Source organism: Sitophilus oryzae, unplaced genomic scaffold (assembly GCF_002938485.1).
Source record: "Sitophilus oryzae breed Bouriz unplaced genomic scaffold, Soryzae_2.0 scaffold_1590_pilon_pilon, whole genome shotgun sequence".
Lineage (NCBI taxonomy): Eukaryota > Metazoa > Arthropoda > Insecta > Coleoptera > Curculionidae > Sitophilus > Sitophilus oryzae.
Window position 1 is genome coordinate 289,895 of NW_022146270.1, and position 18,086 is coordinate 307,980.

General features: G+C 37.0%; 1 protein-coding gene across 4 annotated transcripts in view; it reads left to right on the top strand.

The window, feature by feature from the left end:
• Positions 1–18,086, top strand: part of LOC115879935 (titin) — a 125,088-nt gene that overhangs the window by 98,955 nt on the left and 8,047 nt on the right. For all 4 annotated transcript variants that reach the window (XM_030896996.1, XM_030896997.1, XM_030896999.1 and 1 more), the window contains 3 exons: positions 365–15,448; positions 15,502–15,816; positions 16,979–17,947. In XM_030896996.1, coding sequence (XP_030752856.1) covers positions 365–15,448; positions 15,502–15,816; positions 16,979–17,947 — 16,368 coding nt within the window. The remainder of the gene's footprint in view (positions 1–364; positions 15,449–15,501; positions 15,817–16,978; positions 17,948–18,086) is intronic.

Consider the following 18,086-nt stretch of genomic DNA (forward strand, 5'->3'; position numbering starts at 1 on the left):
AGTCAAACTGTCGTTATATTTATTGTCTTGACACTCTAGATTGAAATTTAAAATACATTTTTTAAGAGAAAATATCAAATGTTTCTATTCAGATATAAAAGTTCTAGTCATTTCCGGTGAAACAGGAAGTGTTGGAAAGTAATTGAAAACGTCAATCAATTCTGATTTATGTCTTATACTAAAATAATTTCGTTTTTTTTATCTGACAAAATAAAAATGTTATAGGGATGAGCCACTTTTGAAAAACGCGAGGTATATTTAATTGTCAACTTGAAACATCTTATATATTAATTTTTATTAAATCTAAAATGTTCTTGACTTTTTTTTAATAATGTGCCCATTCCTCAATATCAACATTTTTTAGGTGAATTAGAGGAAAAAATCCCTAAGGCCAAAGGTAAGCTAATACAAGATGTCAAAGAATCGGTTACTATCCAAACTGTAATGTCTCAAAAACCCGTTGAAGAAGTACCCGTAATTCAAGAACTTCCCGAAGAAGTTGAAGTCCTAGAAGCCGTAGCGGAAGACGGAAAGAAACAAAAGAAAGTAATCAAGAAACGTACCATCAGAAAGAGGCTTGGAAGTGTTCAAGAAGACACTCACATCGTTACTATAGAAGAAGAAGGAAAGGTACCACAATCCACAGTTACTATCGAGGAAATCACAGTCCCAGAAGAACTAGCTGAGATTCCTATTAAAACTGAAGAATCGACTTACATAGAAGAACTGCCAGAAGAAATAATCGAAACTGAAGTTGATACCACTGAAGGCCCCAAGAAAAAAGTGTTTAAGAAACGTACAATTAAAAAACGAAGAGGTAGCAAAGTAGAATCTACAGAAATTTTCTCTGTACAAGAAGAAGGCAGAGAACCTCAAACTTCAGTAATTATACAGGAAGTAACGGAAGAAGAGGTAAAGATTGAAGAACCGGAAATTGTCGAGCTTCCCGAAGAAATTGTGGTGGTTGATAAGAAGGTAATCAAAAAGAAAATTATTAAGAAGAAGAGAGGAGATAAACAAGAAATAGTGGAACAAAAAACGGTTGAAGAGGTTGGAAAGGAACCTGAAGTCACCGAGACAGTAATAGAAGAAACGCTAGCTGAAGAACAACCCGTTTATATTGAGGAACTTCCAGAACAAGTCGAAGTTGAAGAAATCAAGGGTCGCTGGGGTCCCAAAAAGAAAATCACCAAGAAGCGAGTTATTAAAAAGAGAAAGGGTAGCAAAGAGGAAGAAACCCACATCGTTACTGTAGAAGAGGAAGGTAAGAAACCACAAATAACCGTCACAATTGAAGAAAAAGTTATTCCAGAAGAACAAATTACTCAACTACCAAAAGTTGACACAGCTAAAGCTGATATCGTTGAAGAAACACCTGAACAGGTTATCGTAACACATGTTGACACACTCGAAGGTCCTAAGAAGAAAGTTATAAAGAAGAAGGTCTACAAGAAATGCAAGGGTAGCAAGCAGGAGGAAACTGAGATTCTCACGATAGTTGAAGAAGGCAAACAACCAGAAACCACGGTAGTTGTTAGGGAAGTAGAGACTGTTGAGGAAGAAACCATAAAGAAACCCAAAAAGGCGAAGAAACCTAAAAAGGCAGAAGAAAGTTTAATATCCGACGAAGGCTATCTCATTGTGCCTTCTTTAATGCAAGACAAAGTTAAACCAGAGGGCGTTGAAGATATGATTCAAATGGAGTTTATTAAAATGGCTTTAGCAAAACAGGTTCCGGAACATGTACCTATGGAGGAAGAAGAAGAAGAACAGAAAGAAGTTACAAAGAAAAAGGTTAAGAAGATAATAAAGAAGAAGAAAGAAAAAGTTGTTGAAATTGAACAAGAACAGCCAACATTTGCTGAAGAAGCTCCTGAAGAAATTCTTGTAGAGGAAACAATTAACGAAGAAGGTATTCCAGAGACAAAAATAACTAAAAAGAGAGTTATTAAAAGGCGTAAGGGCAGTAAACAAGAAACAGTTCACATAGTAACAACTGAAGAAGAAGGGAAGAAGCCTCAAACTACCGTCACTATAGATGAAGTTGAACTACCCGAAGATGAACTTGATCAAATACCTGAAGTTATACCTGACAGAGCGGTTATAATCGAAGATGTTCCTGAAACCGTCCAAGTAGTAGAAACTTTAACATCGGAAGGCTCAAAGAAGAAAGTTATTAAAAAGAAAATAATTAAAAGGAGACGAGGCAGTAAACAGGAAACCACAGAGCTTACTGTGGTTGAAGAAGAGGGTAAAGCACCACAAACTACAGTAACAATTGAAGAACTAGATCTTCCTGAGGAAGATGTAAAACAACTACCTATATTAGAAGAAGAGCCTGTCATAATCCAGGAATGGCCAGAGGAAGAACAAATCTATGAAGATGACAAAAAGAAAAAGATTATTAAAAAGAAAATTATTAAAACTAGAAAAGGGAGCAAACAAGAAACGGAAAAGGTTTTTGTTGTGGAGGAAGAGGGTAAACGACCAAAAACTTCAGTAGTAATAGAAGAGTTTGATTTGCCAGACGAAATAGTGGAGGAACTTAGTTTGCCTAAATTAAAATCGAAAAAACCGGTGTTTATAGAAGATGTACTCCCAAAGGTTGATGTTTCTGATGTAGTGGTTAAGGAAGGCCCAGCTAGAAAAGTAGTTAAAAAGAAGGTCGTCAAAAAGGAGGAAAGACAGGAAGTAATAGAAGAGAAAGTACCTGAGATTGTTGTAGCAGAAGAATTACCGGAAGAGATTCACGTAGTGTCTGAAGAGGACAAACCTGACAAAATCATTAAAAAACGAACCATACGTAAAAGAAAGGGTAGTAAGCATGAAGTAACACAGATTTTCACTGTAGAAGAAGAAGGAAAAGAACCCTTAACCAGTGTAATTATAGAGGAAATAGATTATCCTGAATATTTAGTTAAAGATCTTCCGGAAATTCAACCAGAACATACAGTGGTAATAGAGGAAGTGCCTGATCAAATTCACACAGAAATAGTCCAAACATACGAAGGTCCCAAAGAGATTGTTACCAGGAAGAAAGTCATCAGAAAACGTAAAGGTAGCAAACAAGAAACTACAGAAATTATTGTGAGAGAAGAAGAGGGAAAAAGACCTCAAACTTCAGTAATGATCGAAGAAATAGACATTCCAGAAGATGTTTTGGAAACCTTACCTGAAGTATCATTTGTTGAAGAACCAGTAATTATACAAGAACTTCCTGAAGAAGTGCAAGTCGTTGACAAACATAAGACAATAAAGAAGAAAGTTACAAAGAAACGAAAGGGCAGCAAACAAGAAGTGACAGAGTATGTCACTGTCATTGAAGAAGGTAAAAAACCGGAAACTTCGGTGACTATTGAAGAAATCGATATACCTGAAGATGTACTAGAAGACTTGTCAATTCCAAAGAAAAAATCTAAGAAACCAGTGTTTGTCGAAGAACAATCTGAAAAAGTCGAAATTAATGAAGTGCAGGTTATAGAAGGACCTAAAGAAAAAATCGTTAAAAAGAAAGTGACTAAAAAATCTAAGGAGCATGTCGAACAACCGGTTATTGCTCACGAACTTCCTGAAGAAATACAAATAATAACCGAAGGTGATCAAAAGAAAATCGTTAAAAAACGTGTTATTAAAACCAAAAAGGGTAAAAAAGAAGAGGTTACTCAAATATTTACAGTAGAAGAAGAAGGAAAAGAACCGCTAACTTCAGTTGTGATTGAAGAACTTGATGTACCAGAAGACCAAGTACCCGAAGAGTTCGAACAAACGGTTATTATTGAGGAGGTACCCGAACAAACCGAAATAGTGCAAGTAGAAACCGCTGAAGGGCCTAAAAAAGTAATTACAAAGAAAAGGGTTATTAAAAAACGCAAGGGCAGTAAACAAGAATCGACTGAAGTCATCGTTCGAGAGGAAGAGGGCAAGGCACCTGAAACAAGCGTTGTAATTGAAGAAATCGATATACCAGAATCTGTAGTCTTAGGTCTCCCAGCTGTTGAATATGAACAGCCAATAATTATACAAGAACTTCCAGAGGAGGTTGTTGTTGAAGATAAGCGAACTGTAAAAAGAAAAGTAATTAAAAAACGTAAGGGTAGCAAACAGGAATCCATCTTAACTGTTACTGTAGAAGAAGAGGGTAAAAAACCGGAAACATCTGTTGTTATCGAGGAAATTGAAATCCCTGAACATATCGTCAAGGAACTTCCTATCCCCTCTATAGAATTGATAGAACCCGTATTCATTGAAGAATTACCTGAAATAGTTGATATTAGCGAGACAACTGTCCAAGAAGGACCCAAGAAGAAGATAATAAAGAAGAAAGTTTCTAGAAAGCACGTTGAAAAAGCAGACGAAATTGAAGAAACATTCGGTAAACCCGTTATCATAGAGGAACTTCCCGAGGAGATTCAAATTGTTGAGGATGAAACTGGTCCGACAAAAACAACCAAAAAGAGGACTATTAAGAAGAAGAAGGGAGATAAGGAAGAGATCACACAAATTGTAACTGTTGAAGAGGTAGGTAAGAAACCTCAAACGTCGATTACAATTGAAGAGGTACCAATCGAAGAGAAGCCTCAAGAAAAAGAAATTCCTGTTTACATCGAAGAACTACCCGAAGAAGTGAATGTGGAAGAGGTTAAAGGTAGATGGGGTCCTAAACAGAAAACAACCAAAAAGCGAGTTATTAGAAAACGCAAGGGAAGCAAGCAAGAAGATACGCTTATTGTAGTGGTTGAAGAAGAGGGTAAAGAACCCTTAACGACTATTACAATTGAAGAAACTCAGGTACCTTTGGAAGAATTTCCTAAAATTCCCACCATCGAAATTACTGAAGCACCCGAAGAAGTTAAAGTTATTGAGAAAATCACTCCAGAAGGCAAGAAGAAGGAAGTGATAAAAAAGAAAATATACAAGAAGAAAAAAGGTGATAAAGAAGAGCAAACGGAAATAGTTGTCGTCGAAGAGGAAGGTAAAAAACCTAGGACTACAATCACTGTCGAGGAATTTGATATACCAGAAGAGACAGTTAAAGAGGCACTCTCTCCAAAACCATTAGATGTCACATTGACTTATATCCACGAATTACCTCAAGAGGTTGAAGAGCAAATCATTGTTAACGAAGAAGGCAAACCTAAAAAGAGAATAGTCAAAAAACGTGTAATTAAGAAACCGAAAGGTGAAAAAGAAGAAGTGACAGAAATTGTTGTAATTGAAGAGGAGGGTGAACAGCCTCAAACAACTGTTACTGTAGAGGAAGTGCCTAAAGTACCTACCGAAAAGAAAGTTAAAAAGAAACCGAAAGAAGGCAAGCCCAAACAACTTAGAAGGGAGCTATCTGTCCTTGTACCTCTGGAAATAAAAGAAGTTAAATTCCAAAAAGTTAAAATTGTTGAAGCTAAAGATGTTCCACTATTTGGTGAAATTAAGCTACGGAAACCAAAGAAACCTGTAGAAAGAAAAGATGCCCCTAGTAAGGTGCAAATTCCACGTCTCAAAAGTAGAATACGACATATCGATTTTCCACCAATAACAGAGCAATTTACTCTGCCAAGAATTTCACTTCTTGAACCTGTTTATAAAGATAATGGCGTTTTATCTAGAAATATTAAAGAAGCTGAAAAGATACCCAAGACCAAACGCCGAAGGCTTAGAGATAAAGATGTTATTAACAAACAACTTGAACAACTGGATCTTGAAATGGAAGAACTGAAAAAGAAAGAGCCCGAAAAGGTTGATGAGGAGTACAAGCAAAAACAACAACCAAAAAGAAAGTCGATATCAAAGGACGAACCGAAAAAGTTACAAATTGGAAAAGGACAAATTCCCAAAGAAGAAAGTATTGAGGAAGATGTCACTCTCAAGAAAATACCCAAGAAAATTGAAGAAGAAGAGTTACAACGGACCTTAAAACCAGTTAAAAAGGAAACTCTTGAAAAACCGAAAACTAAAAAGATTCCAAAGGTAGAGAGCGACAAGATTAAATTTGAACCTTACGATATCGACCATGAAGAACCAGAACTAGAAGAATATGTACCCAGTGTTCCTGAAGACAAAGAGAAAGAAAAACCCAAGAAGGAGAAGGTTAAAATAGTGAAGAAGAAGAAAGAAAAACCTACTCCTGAATTCGAAGAATCTACTTTAGAAACTGGAAAACCTAAACCAGAAGATGAAATTGAAGAGCCAGAAGTTACTTTAAAATACAAACAAAAACCTAAACCTGAAGAACCTCCAGAAGAAATTAAGTTAAAACCACATAGAAAAGAAGTCGAAGACGAAGAATTTAAGGTTGTTGTAGACAGGGTTATGAAACATGATACCATTGTCTCTTTCGAAGGTGAAGATATCGATATGAGTATAAAACCAGATGAAGATCAAGAAAAAGAAAAACCAAAGAAAAAGAAAATTATTAAAAAGGTTAAACGTAAAGGATCTAAAGAGGATCTACTGGAAGAAACTATCGAACCTCAGGAAACTGTCGTTGAGGATATATTACTAGAGGAAGTAAAGGATGAGAAAATGCCAGAAGACATTACAGCTGTTGTGGTAGAAGAACAGCCTAAAACGCCTGAATATCAACCAGAAATTGTTGAGGAGGAAGTTATACAGCCAGAAGCCACCGAAGATGAAACCCCAGAAAAGAAGAAACGAATTATTAAGAAAAAGATTATAAAGAAGAAAGACAAGGAAGTTACTGAAGAAGTTCCTGTCGAAGAGGTACCCGAGGAAGAAGAAATACCCGAACTTCCTACTGAAGCTCCACAAGAAGAAGAATTGTCAGTAGAAGAAAAGGAGATTCCAGCACGAAAACCTAAAAAGGTAAAAGAATTGATAGAGGAAAAAGTTGAAGAGAAACCTAAGAAAGTCAGGAAACCTTTACCAATTAAAGAGGTTAAGAAAGATAAGATACCAAGACTGAAAAGCAGAATAACACACGTACCATTCCCACCACAAGAAGAATCTGAGAGATTACCTCAGATTACTGAATTGCCCCCTGTTTATCGAGATAGCGGGGTTTTGTCACGTAATCTGGAAGAAGCTAAAAAATTACCTAAGAAGAAGAAAATTAAGGTGAAAGATTACGAAAAAGATCTAAAAGATTTAGAAAAATTAGATTTAGAAGTTGAAGAGCTTCAGAAAAAAGAAAAGGAGACCCTTGACAAAGATCTCTTTATTAAACCGGAGAAACAAAAACCTGAAAAACCTAAAGAGGAAGAAAAGAAACTTAAAATTGGCAAAGGAAATTTACCTGAACAACCTGGACCTGACGAAGAAGTTACTTTAAAGAAAATTCCAGAAAAGCCCGAGAGTATTGAGCAACCAGAAAAGGCAAAAATACCAAAGAAAGAGAAGAAAGAAAAGAGAGTTCCTAAAACAAAACAAGAGGAATCTCCTGAAAGAACGCCTTTTGAGCCTTACGATATCGATCACGAATCACCAGAAAAAGAGACATTAGAACTACCTAAACCTGAAGAAGAGGACGAAGAAACTGTAGAAAAAGATAAACCTAAAAAGCCTAAAAAGAAAAAGGAAAAGCCCGCATCTGAAACTATCGAGGACGAACTAGTTCCTGGCGTACCTAAACCAAAGGAAGAAGAAGAAATTCCTGGCATTGGATTGAAAAAGAAACGTAAACCTAAGCCAGAAGGCGATGGAGAAGAAATTAAATTAAAACCTCATAAAAAAGAAGAGGAGGACAAAGAATACAAAGTTGAAGCAGATACCGTTATGAAGCATGATGCTATTATTACATTTGAAGGTCCAGAGGAGGAATATGAACTGTCTCCCGAAAGAGATACAGAGGTTACTAAAACCAAAAAGAAAATTATAAAGAAAATTAAAAAACCCAAAGAGAAAAAGACAGAAGAAGAGGTACTAGAAGAAGACATTATTACACCAGCTGAACCAGAAGAGGCTTTACCTATAGAAGAGGTATCTATCGAAGAAGAAATTATGCCGGAAGAGGTGCCTGAAGAGGCTAAGCCAGAAGAAAAACCAAAAAAGAAAGTAAAGAAGGTAAAGAAACAACTAGAAGAAGAACAGGTTCCTGAACTAGAAAAAGTGAAATTAAGAAAACTGACTATCAAACGTATACCTGTAGATAAACCAATAAAACCTGTCATATCTGAAGTTAAACCCGAATTTGCTGAAATTAAATTAAAGAAGCCGAAAGCTACACAGAAAGCTCCTGTATCCGAAGTTACGGTCCCCAAATTCAGGCTTAAATCTAAACTGCAGATCATCGAATTTCCTCCTATCGAACAAAAAGAACAGAAACCTTTAATAACAACTCTAGAACCGGTTTATAGAGACAACGGAATAGTATCTCGAAACGTAGACGAAGCAAAGACTGTCAAACCGAAAAAGAAAAAGCTGGTCACTAGAAATAAAGACCTCGAGAAAATCGACAAAGAATTTGAAGAACTCAAGAAGCCTTTAGAAGAAGTCGATGACGAATATAGAAAGAGAAAGGAAAAACCTAAAAAGGAAAAACCTGTTTTAATGAAAATTGTCGTAATAGAACACCTTCCTCAAAAAGGAAAAGTTGTCGATTTGACTCCTGTTGTAAATCTAGCAGAGATAAAACTGCGAAAACCAAAGACAGCTGGCGTTAAAGAACCTACTCAACTTATCGTACCTAAACTCCGATTAAAAAGTCGAATCGTTTGGGTAGATTTTCCACCTCTAAATGAAGTACTTCAACCTCTGAAAGTTACCGTTATCGGGGTTGTCAAAGACAACGGCATCATATCTCGTAATGTCGAAGAAGCGGAGAAAGTTAGAAAGACAAAGAGAAGGAAGCTAAAGGATATCGAGAAAGATATCACTCCTCTGGAAAAACTCGATCTTGAATTTGACGAGATCAAAAAGACAGAATTAGAAAAGGTCGACGAAGCTTTCAGACATCAACGGGAACCGAAGAAAAAGCCCGAACCTGAGGGAGAAAAGCCGGTAGAAATCAAAATTGGTAAAGGTAAAATGCCTCCAGCCGAAGAAGAACCGGAACGGGTAACGCTGAAAAAGTCTCCGAGAAAAGCCGAAACGGAAGAAGCCCATGAAGAAGTGAAATTGAAACCGCAATCGGTGGAGAAGAAAACTCCAAAAGAAGAGAAACCGGAAAAGACCGTCGATAAACCAGTCCTAAAACCCTTCGATATACCTCAAGATGAAACGGACAAACTCGAGTATCAGCCTCCCGAATATCCGGAAGAAGAAGAAGAACAACCTGGAAAGGAAAAACCAAAATACAAACCAAAGAAGAAAGTAAAACCTGTTCCTGAAACCGAAGAAACGACTTTACAGAAAGGAGAACCTAAAAAGCCAGCACCTGAAGAAGAAGAGAGTGTAGTTTTGAAGGCCCCTAGAAAGCCCAAACCCGAAGAGGCTCCAGAAGAAATTAAACTAAAACCTTTCAAAAAACAAGCAGAAGATCAGGAATTTAAAGTCGAAGGTGAGACTGTAATGAAGCACGATGCTATTATTACTTTCGAAGGTCCTGATATCGAAATGGAAATTAGTCCAGATGAAGAGAAAGAAAAGGATAAAGTCAAAAAGAAGAAAATTATTAAAAAGGTCAAGCGAAAAGATTCAAAACATGAAATCACTGAAGAGGACGTACCTAAAATTGAAGCAACTGTAGAAGAATTACCCGAAGAGATCACGGAAGAATTAGCTCCAATAGATACAGAGGAAGAATTAAAAACAGTTACCGAAGGGAAACATTTAGAAGAACCTACAGAAGTTACTGAGGAGATTACGAAGAAAATTAAAAAGAAGGTTCCTAAGAAACCTGAAGAGAAAGAAGCCGAAATCTTAGAAGAAGCTCCAAAAGAAACGCCAGAAGAAATAACTGAAGAAATTATTGAAGAAGAAACAAAAGTTAAGAAAATCAAGAAGAGAATTCCTAAAGAGAAACCTTTAGAGAAACCTGAAGAACAAATCGAAGATCAACCTAAGGAAGAGGTTGAAGAAAAGGTATCTCATGAGGAAAAAGTAGAACCAATCGAAGTAAAGAAAGAACCGGATATACTTGAAGTTTCCGAAGTTCCTGAGACTAAGGTCAAGAAACCAAAACGACCGCTTCCTAAAAAAGAAGAGAAGAAAGATAAAATCCCTCGATTGAAGAGCAGAATCACTCATGTTAAATTTCCACCTGAGGATGAAATCGAACGTATACCCAAAATTATGGACCTAGAACCTGTCGTAAGAGACAACGGTATTTTATCAAGGAATGTCGAAGAGGCGCGTAAAATCAAAAAGACTAAAATCAAGAAACCGAAGGATATCGATAAACATATAACAGATTTAGAGACGTTAGACCTGGAATATGAAGAACAGAAAAAACGAGACCTCGAAAAAATGGAAGAACCGCTCAAGTTTGACAAGAAACCTAAAGAGAAACCTGAAAAACCTGAAGAAACTCCTGGAATTAAAATTGGAAAAGGTAAACTACCTGAAGATGTAGAGGACAAGGAAGATATCAAATTGAAAAAGGTTCCAGAAGTACCTAGAGATACTGAAGAACCTACAGTAAAAGAAAAGAAAACGGAAGAGCCTAAACCGAAGAAAGTAACCAAAAAGAAAACAGATGATTCCATTGAGGCACCGAAGCTTGAACCGTTTGATACTGAACGAGAAGAACCGGAATTATTAAAATACGAGGCTCCTGAAGCTCCAGAAGAAGAAAAAGAAGAAGAAGTCGAGGTTAAATTACCATATAAAAAGAAAGAAAAGAAGAAACCTGTGCCAGAAACTGAAGAAACTATTCTGGAGAAAGGTGTTCCTAAGATACCCGAAGAAGAGGTGCCAGTTGAAAAGAAAGTTAAAGTACCTAAAAAACCTAGACCTGAAACCGAAACAGAAGAAATAAAATTAAAGCCTTTCGAAAAACCGGAAGAAGAAACTGACACAGAGGTCGTTGGAGAGATAACACCGAAACCTGAAGAAGGTAAATTAATCAAGAAACCAGACGAGACTAAAAGGAAGAAAGTTCCTGCTAAGCCTGAAGCCAAAAAGCCCGAAGGATTGGGATTAAGATTGAAAAGCAGGATAGTATACGTTGATTTTCCACCGCTTTCTGAAATCGAAAAGAAACCGCTCATTTCGTTGTTGGAACCTGTTATCAGAGACAATGGCATTATTTCACGGAATGTCGAAGAAGCCGTCAAACTTAAACCTAAGAAAAAGAAGAAACAGCCTGTTGAATCAAACCTTGAAAAGATTGAACAAGAATTAGATGAACTGAAGAAAGCTCGTGAGACAGTTGATGACGAGTTCAGAAAACGGCCAGTAAAGCCTAAAAAAGAGAAGCCCGTCTTAATGAAAATCGTAAAGGTCGAAGTGAAACCACAAAAAGCCAAAGTGGTCGATTTAACGCCGGAAGTGGTTAACTTGGCCGAGATTAAGTTGAAGAAACCTTCGGTTAAGCCCGAAGCCAAAGAACCAACCGAACTCAAAGTTCCGAAACTTAAACTAAAAAGCCGAATCAATTGGGTTGATTTCCCACCAATGAACGAGGTACTTCAACCATTAAAGATTACAATAATAGGTGCGATTAAAGAAAATGGCGTGATCTCTCGAAATGTTGAGGAGGCCGAAAAGATCAAAAAGAAGAAACCTAAGAAATTCAAGGACGTCGATAAAGAACTTACGGACCTTGAAAAACTCGATCTCGAATTTGAAGAAATGAAGAAGAATGAGCCAGAGAAAGTGGACGATGCGTACAAGTACGAGAGAAAGCCTAAAGCTAAACCTGAAGAAGAACAAGCGGAGCCTATAGAAATAAAAATACGCAAAGGTAAAGGACCACCTAAAGAAGATGAAACAGAAGATACTGTAACTTTGAAAAAACGACCTACTAAAAAAGAAGAGATTGTTCCAGAGGATATAGTAAAGGAAAAATCGTTAAAACCAGAGGAAAAAGATACAGAAGAAAAAGAACCTAAGGGAGAAGTCGAAAGACCACCGTTTGAACCTTTCGAATTCAAGCATGAAGAAACTGAAAGAGATACTTATGAACCACCTGAAAGAGAAGAACCGGGCAAGAAAAAACCAAAGGAGAAGAAAATTAAGAAGAAACCCGAAAAGAAAGAGGAACCCGAAGAAGAGATTCCCGAAACAGTAATAGAAAAAGGCATTCCGAAACCATCTAAACCAGAGGGAGAGGAAGAGGTGGTTCTTAAAGCTCCAAGAAAACCTAAACCAGAAGAACAACCTGAAGAATTCAAACTTAAGCCTATTAAACGGCCTGAAGAGGAAGAGGAATCGGAAGTTGTAACTATATCCAAACCCGCACAACCCATCGAAGCTAAAGAAATTATACCAAGACCAGAGGATGAAATTGACTTTAAACCTTATCCCGATGACGAAATAAAAGAAAAGAAAAAGAAGACCAAACCTAAAGCTAAAAAACCAGAAGAAAAGCCGGTTCCAGGGGAATCTATCACGGAGGAAGAAAAACCAGTTACTGAAACACCTGAAGATGTTGAAACTGAACAAGTTGTTGTGCTGAAGAGAAAGCCTAAAGTTGAGAATGAACAACCCACTGAAGAAGTAAAGATTCAACTGAAAGGGCCAGAAGAGGTACCTGAGGTTGAAGCTGAGACCATTATAATTAAGAAGAAACCGTCTAAAGTAGAAGAAGCAGAGACAGAAGCGAAGATTGAGATAACGCTTAAACCTGAAGAGAGAATTGAAATTATTGAGGAGGAGGTAGTAGTTAAAAAGCGCAAACCCAAAAAGCCTAAACCGCAGGAAGAAAAACCTGTGGAAAAAGAAGAGAAACCCGAAGGAGTAACAATCGAAGAAATAGAATCAGAGGAAACTCCTGAAGAAATTCCGGAATCTGTTCCTGAATTACCTATAATAGAAGAGCCTAAAGAAGAATATATAATACCAATAGAAAAAGAACATGACGAAGTAATAACTGAATTAGAAGATGAGGTCATCGTTGAAGAACCACTAGAAGAAGAAGAAATAAAGGAACATGTTCCTGAAAAAGTAGTTAAGTTAAAGAAAAAGAGTGCAAAGAAACCTCCTGAAGTTGAGGAAAAAATCTCTATACCTAAACCCAAACCGGAAGAAGAAATTCCAGAAGTAAAATCCGAAGTCGTTATAAAACCACAAGAAGAAAAATCTAAACCGGAACCTCTTGACACGGAGGCTCAATTTACTATTATACAAGAACCGAAAATTGAGGAAAAGCCTGATAGTGAAGAAGTAACTGTCTCTGTTAAAAAGCCAAAGAAGAAAGACAAAATACCTGATGAAGGTGAGGCTGAAATTTTGATTAAGAAACCCATTGTTACCGCAGAAGAACCTGAAGAACCTGTTTCTGAAGTTAGTGTAAAAGTGCTTGTTCCTGTTGAAGAAAAGAAGGAAGAGGTTGTTGAAGAAATTATAAAACCAAAAAAGAAGCCGAAGAAACCAAAAGATGACGAATATAAAGTATCTATTAAAAAGCAGGTACCTATTGAGACTCCTGAGGAAGAACATGAGGAACAAGTAACGATTCCTAAGAAAGAACAAGTGGAAGAAGAAGTGGAAATTAAAATTACGAAACCGAAACCCAAACAACAAGAACCAGACGAGGGTGAAGATCAAGTAACTGTTAAAAAACATGTTCCAGTTCCAGAGGAAGAACATGTTGAAGAAGATGTTAGTGTAGATATTAAAATACCATCTAAACCTAAGCCTAAACCTGTTGTAGAAGAAGATGAAGAAGAAACAGTTAGATTACCTAAAAAGGAAGTCGTTCAAGAGGAAGTTGATGTTAAAATTAAGAAACTAAAGAAGAAAAAGAAAGTTCCTGAAGAAGATCAAGCTGAAATTACAATTAAAAAAACAGAATTTGGTCCAGAAACAAAACCTGAAGAAGAAGTTGAAGAGGCTGTAACAGTTAAAAAACCAATTCCAATTATAAAAGAAGATCTTGTTGAAGAAACCGAAGAAACAGTTAAGCCACCTCCTTCTGAAGAAGAGGCGGACATAGTTCTCAAGAAACCTAAAGAAAAACCGGCAGAGGAGGAACAAGATGAAGTAACGGTAAAGAAATTTGTACCTACTGAAGAGGAAGAACAAGAAACAGTGCTTAGTATCAAAAAACCTGTTGAGGAAGAAGTTGTTGAAACAATAAAACGAAAGAAACCCAAGAAAAAGGGAAAGGAAGAAGGTGAGGCCGAAATATCCATTAAGAAGTTTGTTCCAACTCCTGAAGAGGAGGAAACTATTCCAAAACCTACTCCGGAAGAAGAAGCTGAAGAAACTATAAAGCAAAAGATACCACTTAAGAAAACGGAGGATGAAGGTGAAGCCGAAATATCGATAAAGAAATACGTTCCTACTCCAGAAGAGGAGTTACCTTTCCCAAAACCAGAGGAAGTGACTGAAGAAACGATCAAACAAAAGAAACCGCCAAAGAAATTAGAAGATGAAGGTGACGCAGAAATATCGGTAAAGAAAAACGTTCCTACTCCAGAAGAGGAGGTAACTTTCCCAAAACCAGAGGAAGAGGCTGAAGAAACAATCAAACGAAAGAAACCACCAAAGAAAGTAAAAGATGAAGGAGAAGCGGAACTGTTAATAAAGAAATATGTTCCGGAAGAAGAAGAAGAAGTCAGCGTTAAGCCTCCTGTAGAAGAGGTCGATGAAACAATCAAACAAAAGAAACCTCCGAAGAAGCCACAGGATGAAGGTGAAGATGAAGTATCCATCAAAAAATATGTTCCTGTACCAGACGAAGAGGAAGAAATTCCTGAAGCGGTAATTTTGAAGAAACCTGCAAAAACCGAAGAACAACCTGAGGTTGAAGCCGAGATCAAACTTCCAAAGAAACACGAAGAGGTTCCCAGTGAAGAAGCCGCTGATATTAAGATTAAGAAAAAGAAGGTCATAAAACCACCCACGGAAGAACCGGCTGAAGAGCTTACAGTCCAACGTTTGAAACCCGTCAGGAGACCCTCTCAACCCGAAGAAGAAATCAAAGAAGAAGAAATCCCTTCGGTAACCTTTAGACCTCGACTTTCCAAAACCCAGGAGGACGTTGAACAAGAGTTCAAGATTTCCCTGGATTCCTATGCCGAGGAGGAAATTAGTTTATCATCTAAAATTAAGTTGAGAAAACCGAAAAGACAGCCTACCTTTGGAGAGGAAGCTGCAGAAGAGTCTTTGAAGATTATCGAAGAGGTCGAGAGTGAAGGTCCTGCTATAGAGGAAATAATTGACGAAGGAAGCGATGCTGAAGAGCTTCCATTGGATGATGACGAAGTATCTGAGAGCTTCCACGTGGCATTTAAGAGAAAACCTTCGAGAAAATATTCTGTGGTGCACGAGAATGAAGAGGACGTAAGTCTTAGCTTGAAAAAGCCACTAAAGAAGGAGGACTATGGAGAAGAAGCGGAAATTGACTTTAAGATTAAACCAAAGAGGCGTGAATCAGTATCTCTCTCAGGTAGGAAATATTTATTTATAGCTAAATTAAATCTAATATATATTTTTTTGTAGAAGAGGTGTCTTTAAGTATAACCAAAGAAAAAGAAATAGAGAAAGTCGTTGTTATCCATGAGGAAGAAGTCCAAAAAGGCGATGTGTACTACTCGGTTATATTCTACGATGCCGAGGCTGATCAGGCTTGTGATCTTGTTGAAGGAGAAAAGGTTTATGTGGTAGAAACTCAAGGAGAATGGTGGTTTGTTAAGAAACATCTTACCGAAGACAGTGGTTGGGTACCTGCAAATATACTTATGGACGAACCACAATACGTCCAGTTTGTACAGAAGAAACTTAATGAGAAAATTGACAAATTACCCGTACTTGAAAGTAAGTTCATTTATTTTTTATTTGTAACTGTAATTTATGTTTATTTGTAAGTATATGTAAAATATACAAAATTAATAACTTTTTGACTAACAACACTGATTTCTTTGAATGTAGTAGACAGTGATTCAATTTTGAATCTAAAAGATTTTCGAACTTCCATTGTCTTTATTTATTTTTACTTACATAACGTTTCGGTCAGATGTGAAATCTGCAAAATCCTTCGACAAGATTATATCCAACTGCAAAACTGACTCATTGGCGCACCAGCAAGGCGCGGAGGACGATACTCTCTCTCTCTCTCTCTCTTTCTCTCTGTCTCTTGATGATTCCATATTTGAAAGAAACATCAAAAAAATTCAGGCGAATAGCCAAGCAGTATAAAAAAAAATTAAACTGTTAATTACAGTTAATTAAAGACTGAAAAACAGTTAATTTAATTAACTGTTCTTAAGTCTGGGAATACTTTAAGAAGTGTCTTAAAAACAAAACCGGAATCAAGAAAACAAGAAAAAGAAGAAAAAGAGTGTATATATCGTGTATCTTGCGAGTGCGGTGAGTCGTATATTGGAGGGGCAAAACGTCCTGTATACGTACGACTTATCGGACATAAAAATATATGCAAAGAAGTGAAAAAAATGAAGTTATAGGTATTGCAGATCACGTGTGGTTCAAGCACCACAACAAAAAATAGTCTGAAGCCTGTGTTTTCCACAAGGAACGTCATTAGAAACAGTGTAAATTTAAATAATCTGTATTCATATCTAGCAATATAATATCTTTATCCATCCAAGTGTGGAAATTTCCACAATATGGCAACAACTTATAAAACACGACACTATGCGCGTATTCTCAATGGACCACATCATGTTTAACTGCACCCAACTTTAAAGATGAATGCTAGTGTATTAGTTCAGTAATTTTAGGATTTAGATTAGTTGACACTTGATAACGGCCAGTGAGACATCTGGTCGAAACATTTTGTAAGTATAAATAATTAATGCAAGTCGAAATTGTTTAGTTTGAATAGAAACACTGATGGAAATCACTGATCTTGTGAGAAAAATTTAAATATTTATATTTATGTTTTTATTTATAAAAGACAATTATTTTAACATATAAATCTCTCGCAATTGAAACTTTTCTTAAAATAATCCATTTTCAGAGCCAAAATCACAAGAGAAACCACGAGCTCCAAAATTCCTAGAAAAACTAAAACCAATCACAACCCAAGATGGTTTTTCCGTTACATTTGAGTGCAAGGTCGAAGGTTATCCAAGACCTCAAATAACCTGGTTCCGCCAAACTCACATTATCAAGGAATCTGTCGATTTCCAAATGTACTACACAGAAGAAAATGTCGTTAGACTAGTGATCAACGAAGTATTTCCAGAAGACGCCGGTACTTTCACTTGCGTAGCGAAAAATTCAGCTGGATTCGCTTCGAGTACAGCTGAATTGACAGTTGAAGGACCCCTGTCATCCCACGGATCGGAAAGAACTCATTCTGTATCCAGAAAGAGCCTTTCCAGAACATCTTCCTTGGCCGACATTATTGAAGGTATGCCTCCAGTGTTTGCTAAGAAACCCAAGACTCAGAGTGTACCTGAGAACACTGACGTTGAAATAGATGCAGTTTTGGCAGCTATACCTGAACCCATGATAAAATGGTACAGAAACGAAAAACGGGTGTCTACTAAGGAAAATATCACCTTAACTGAGACCTCGGAGAACTACATGTACACTACTAAGATCAAGATAACGAAAATCACTAAGAAACAAGAAGGAAAGTATAGGATTGTGGCTAAGAATAGTGAAGGGCAGGCAAGTGTTGAGTTTACCCTGCGCGTTAGAACTTCAGAACAGGAACCACCAGAGATAATACAACCTCTCCAATCAACCACAGTGAGAAAAGGCGAACCTATCACTCTCACAACGACTATTGTGGGTAATCCTGAACCAGCTATACAGTGGTTTAAAAACGGAAAACCCTTAGATCAGTCGCCTAAGAGAAATGGAGATACTTACGTTGTCACAATTGACACAGCTCAGCCTGACGATACTGCAGAATATACGGTCAAAGCTAGAAATCCGCTGGGATCAGCTGAAACGTCAGCTACCATTACCGTTCAAGGTAGGTTTAAAACTAGTTTATATTTGTTGTTGCTTACTAATTTTTATATCTGATTTACTGCTTTTAGGTTCTACTGCTTTTACTGATATATTTTCATCGCTGCAACTTACAAATATTGCTTCTAGGCTTCTTCGGAATA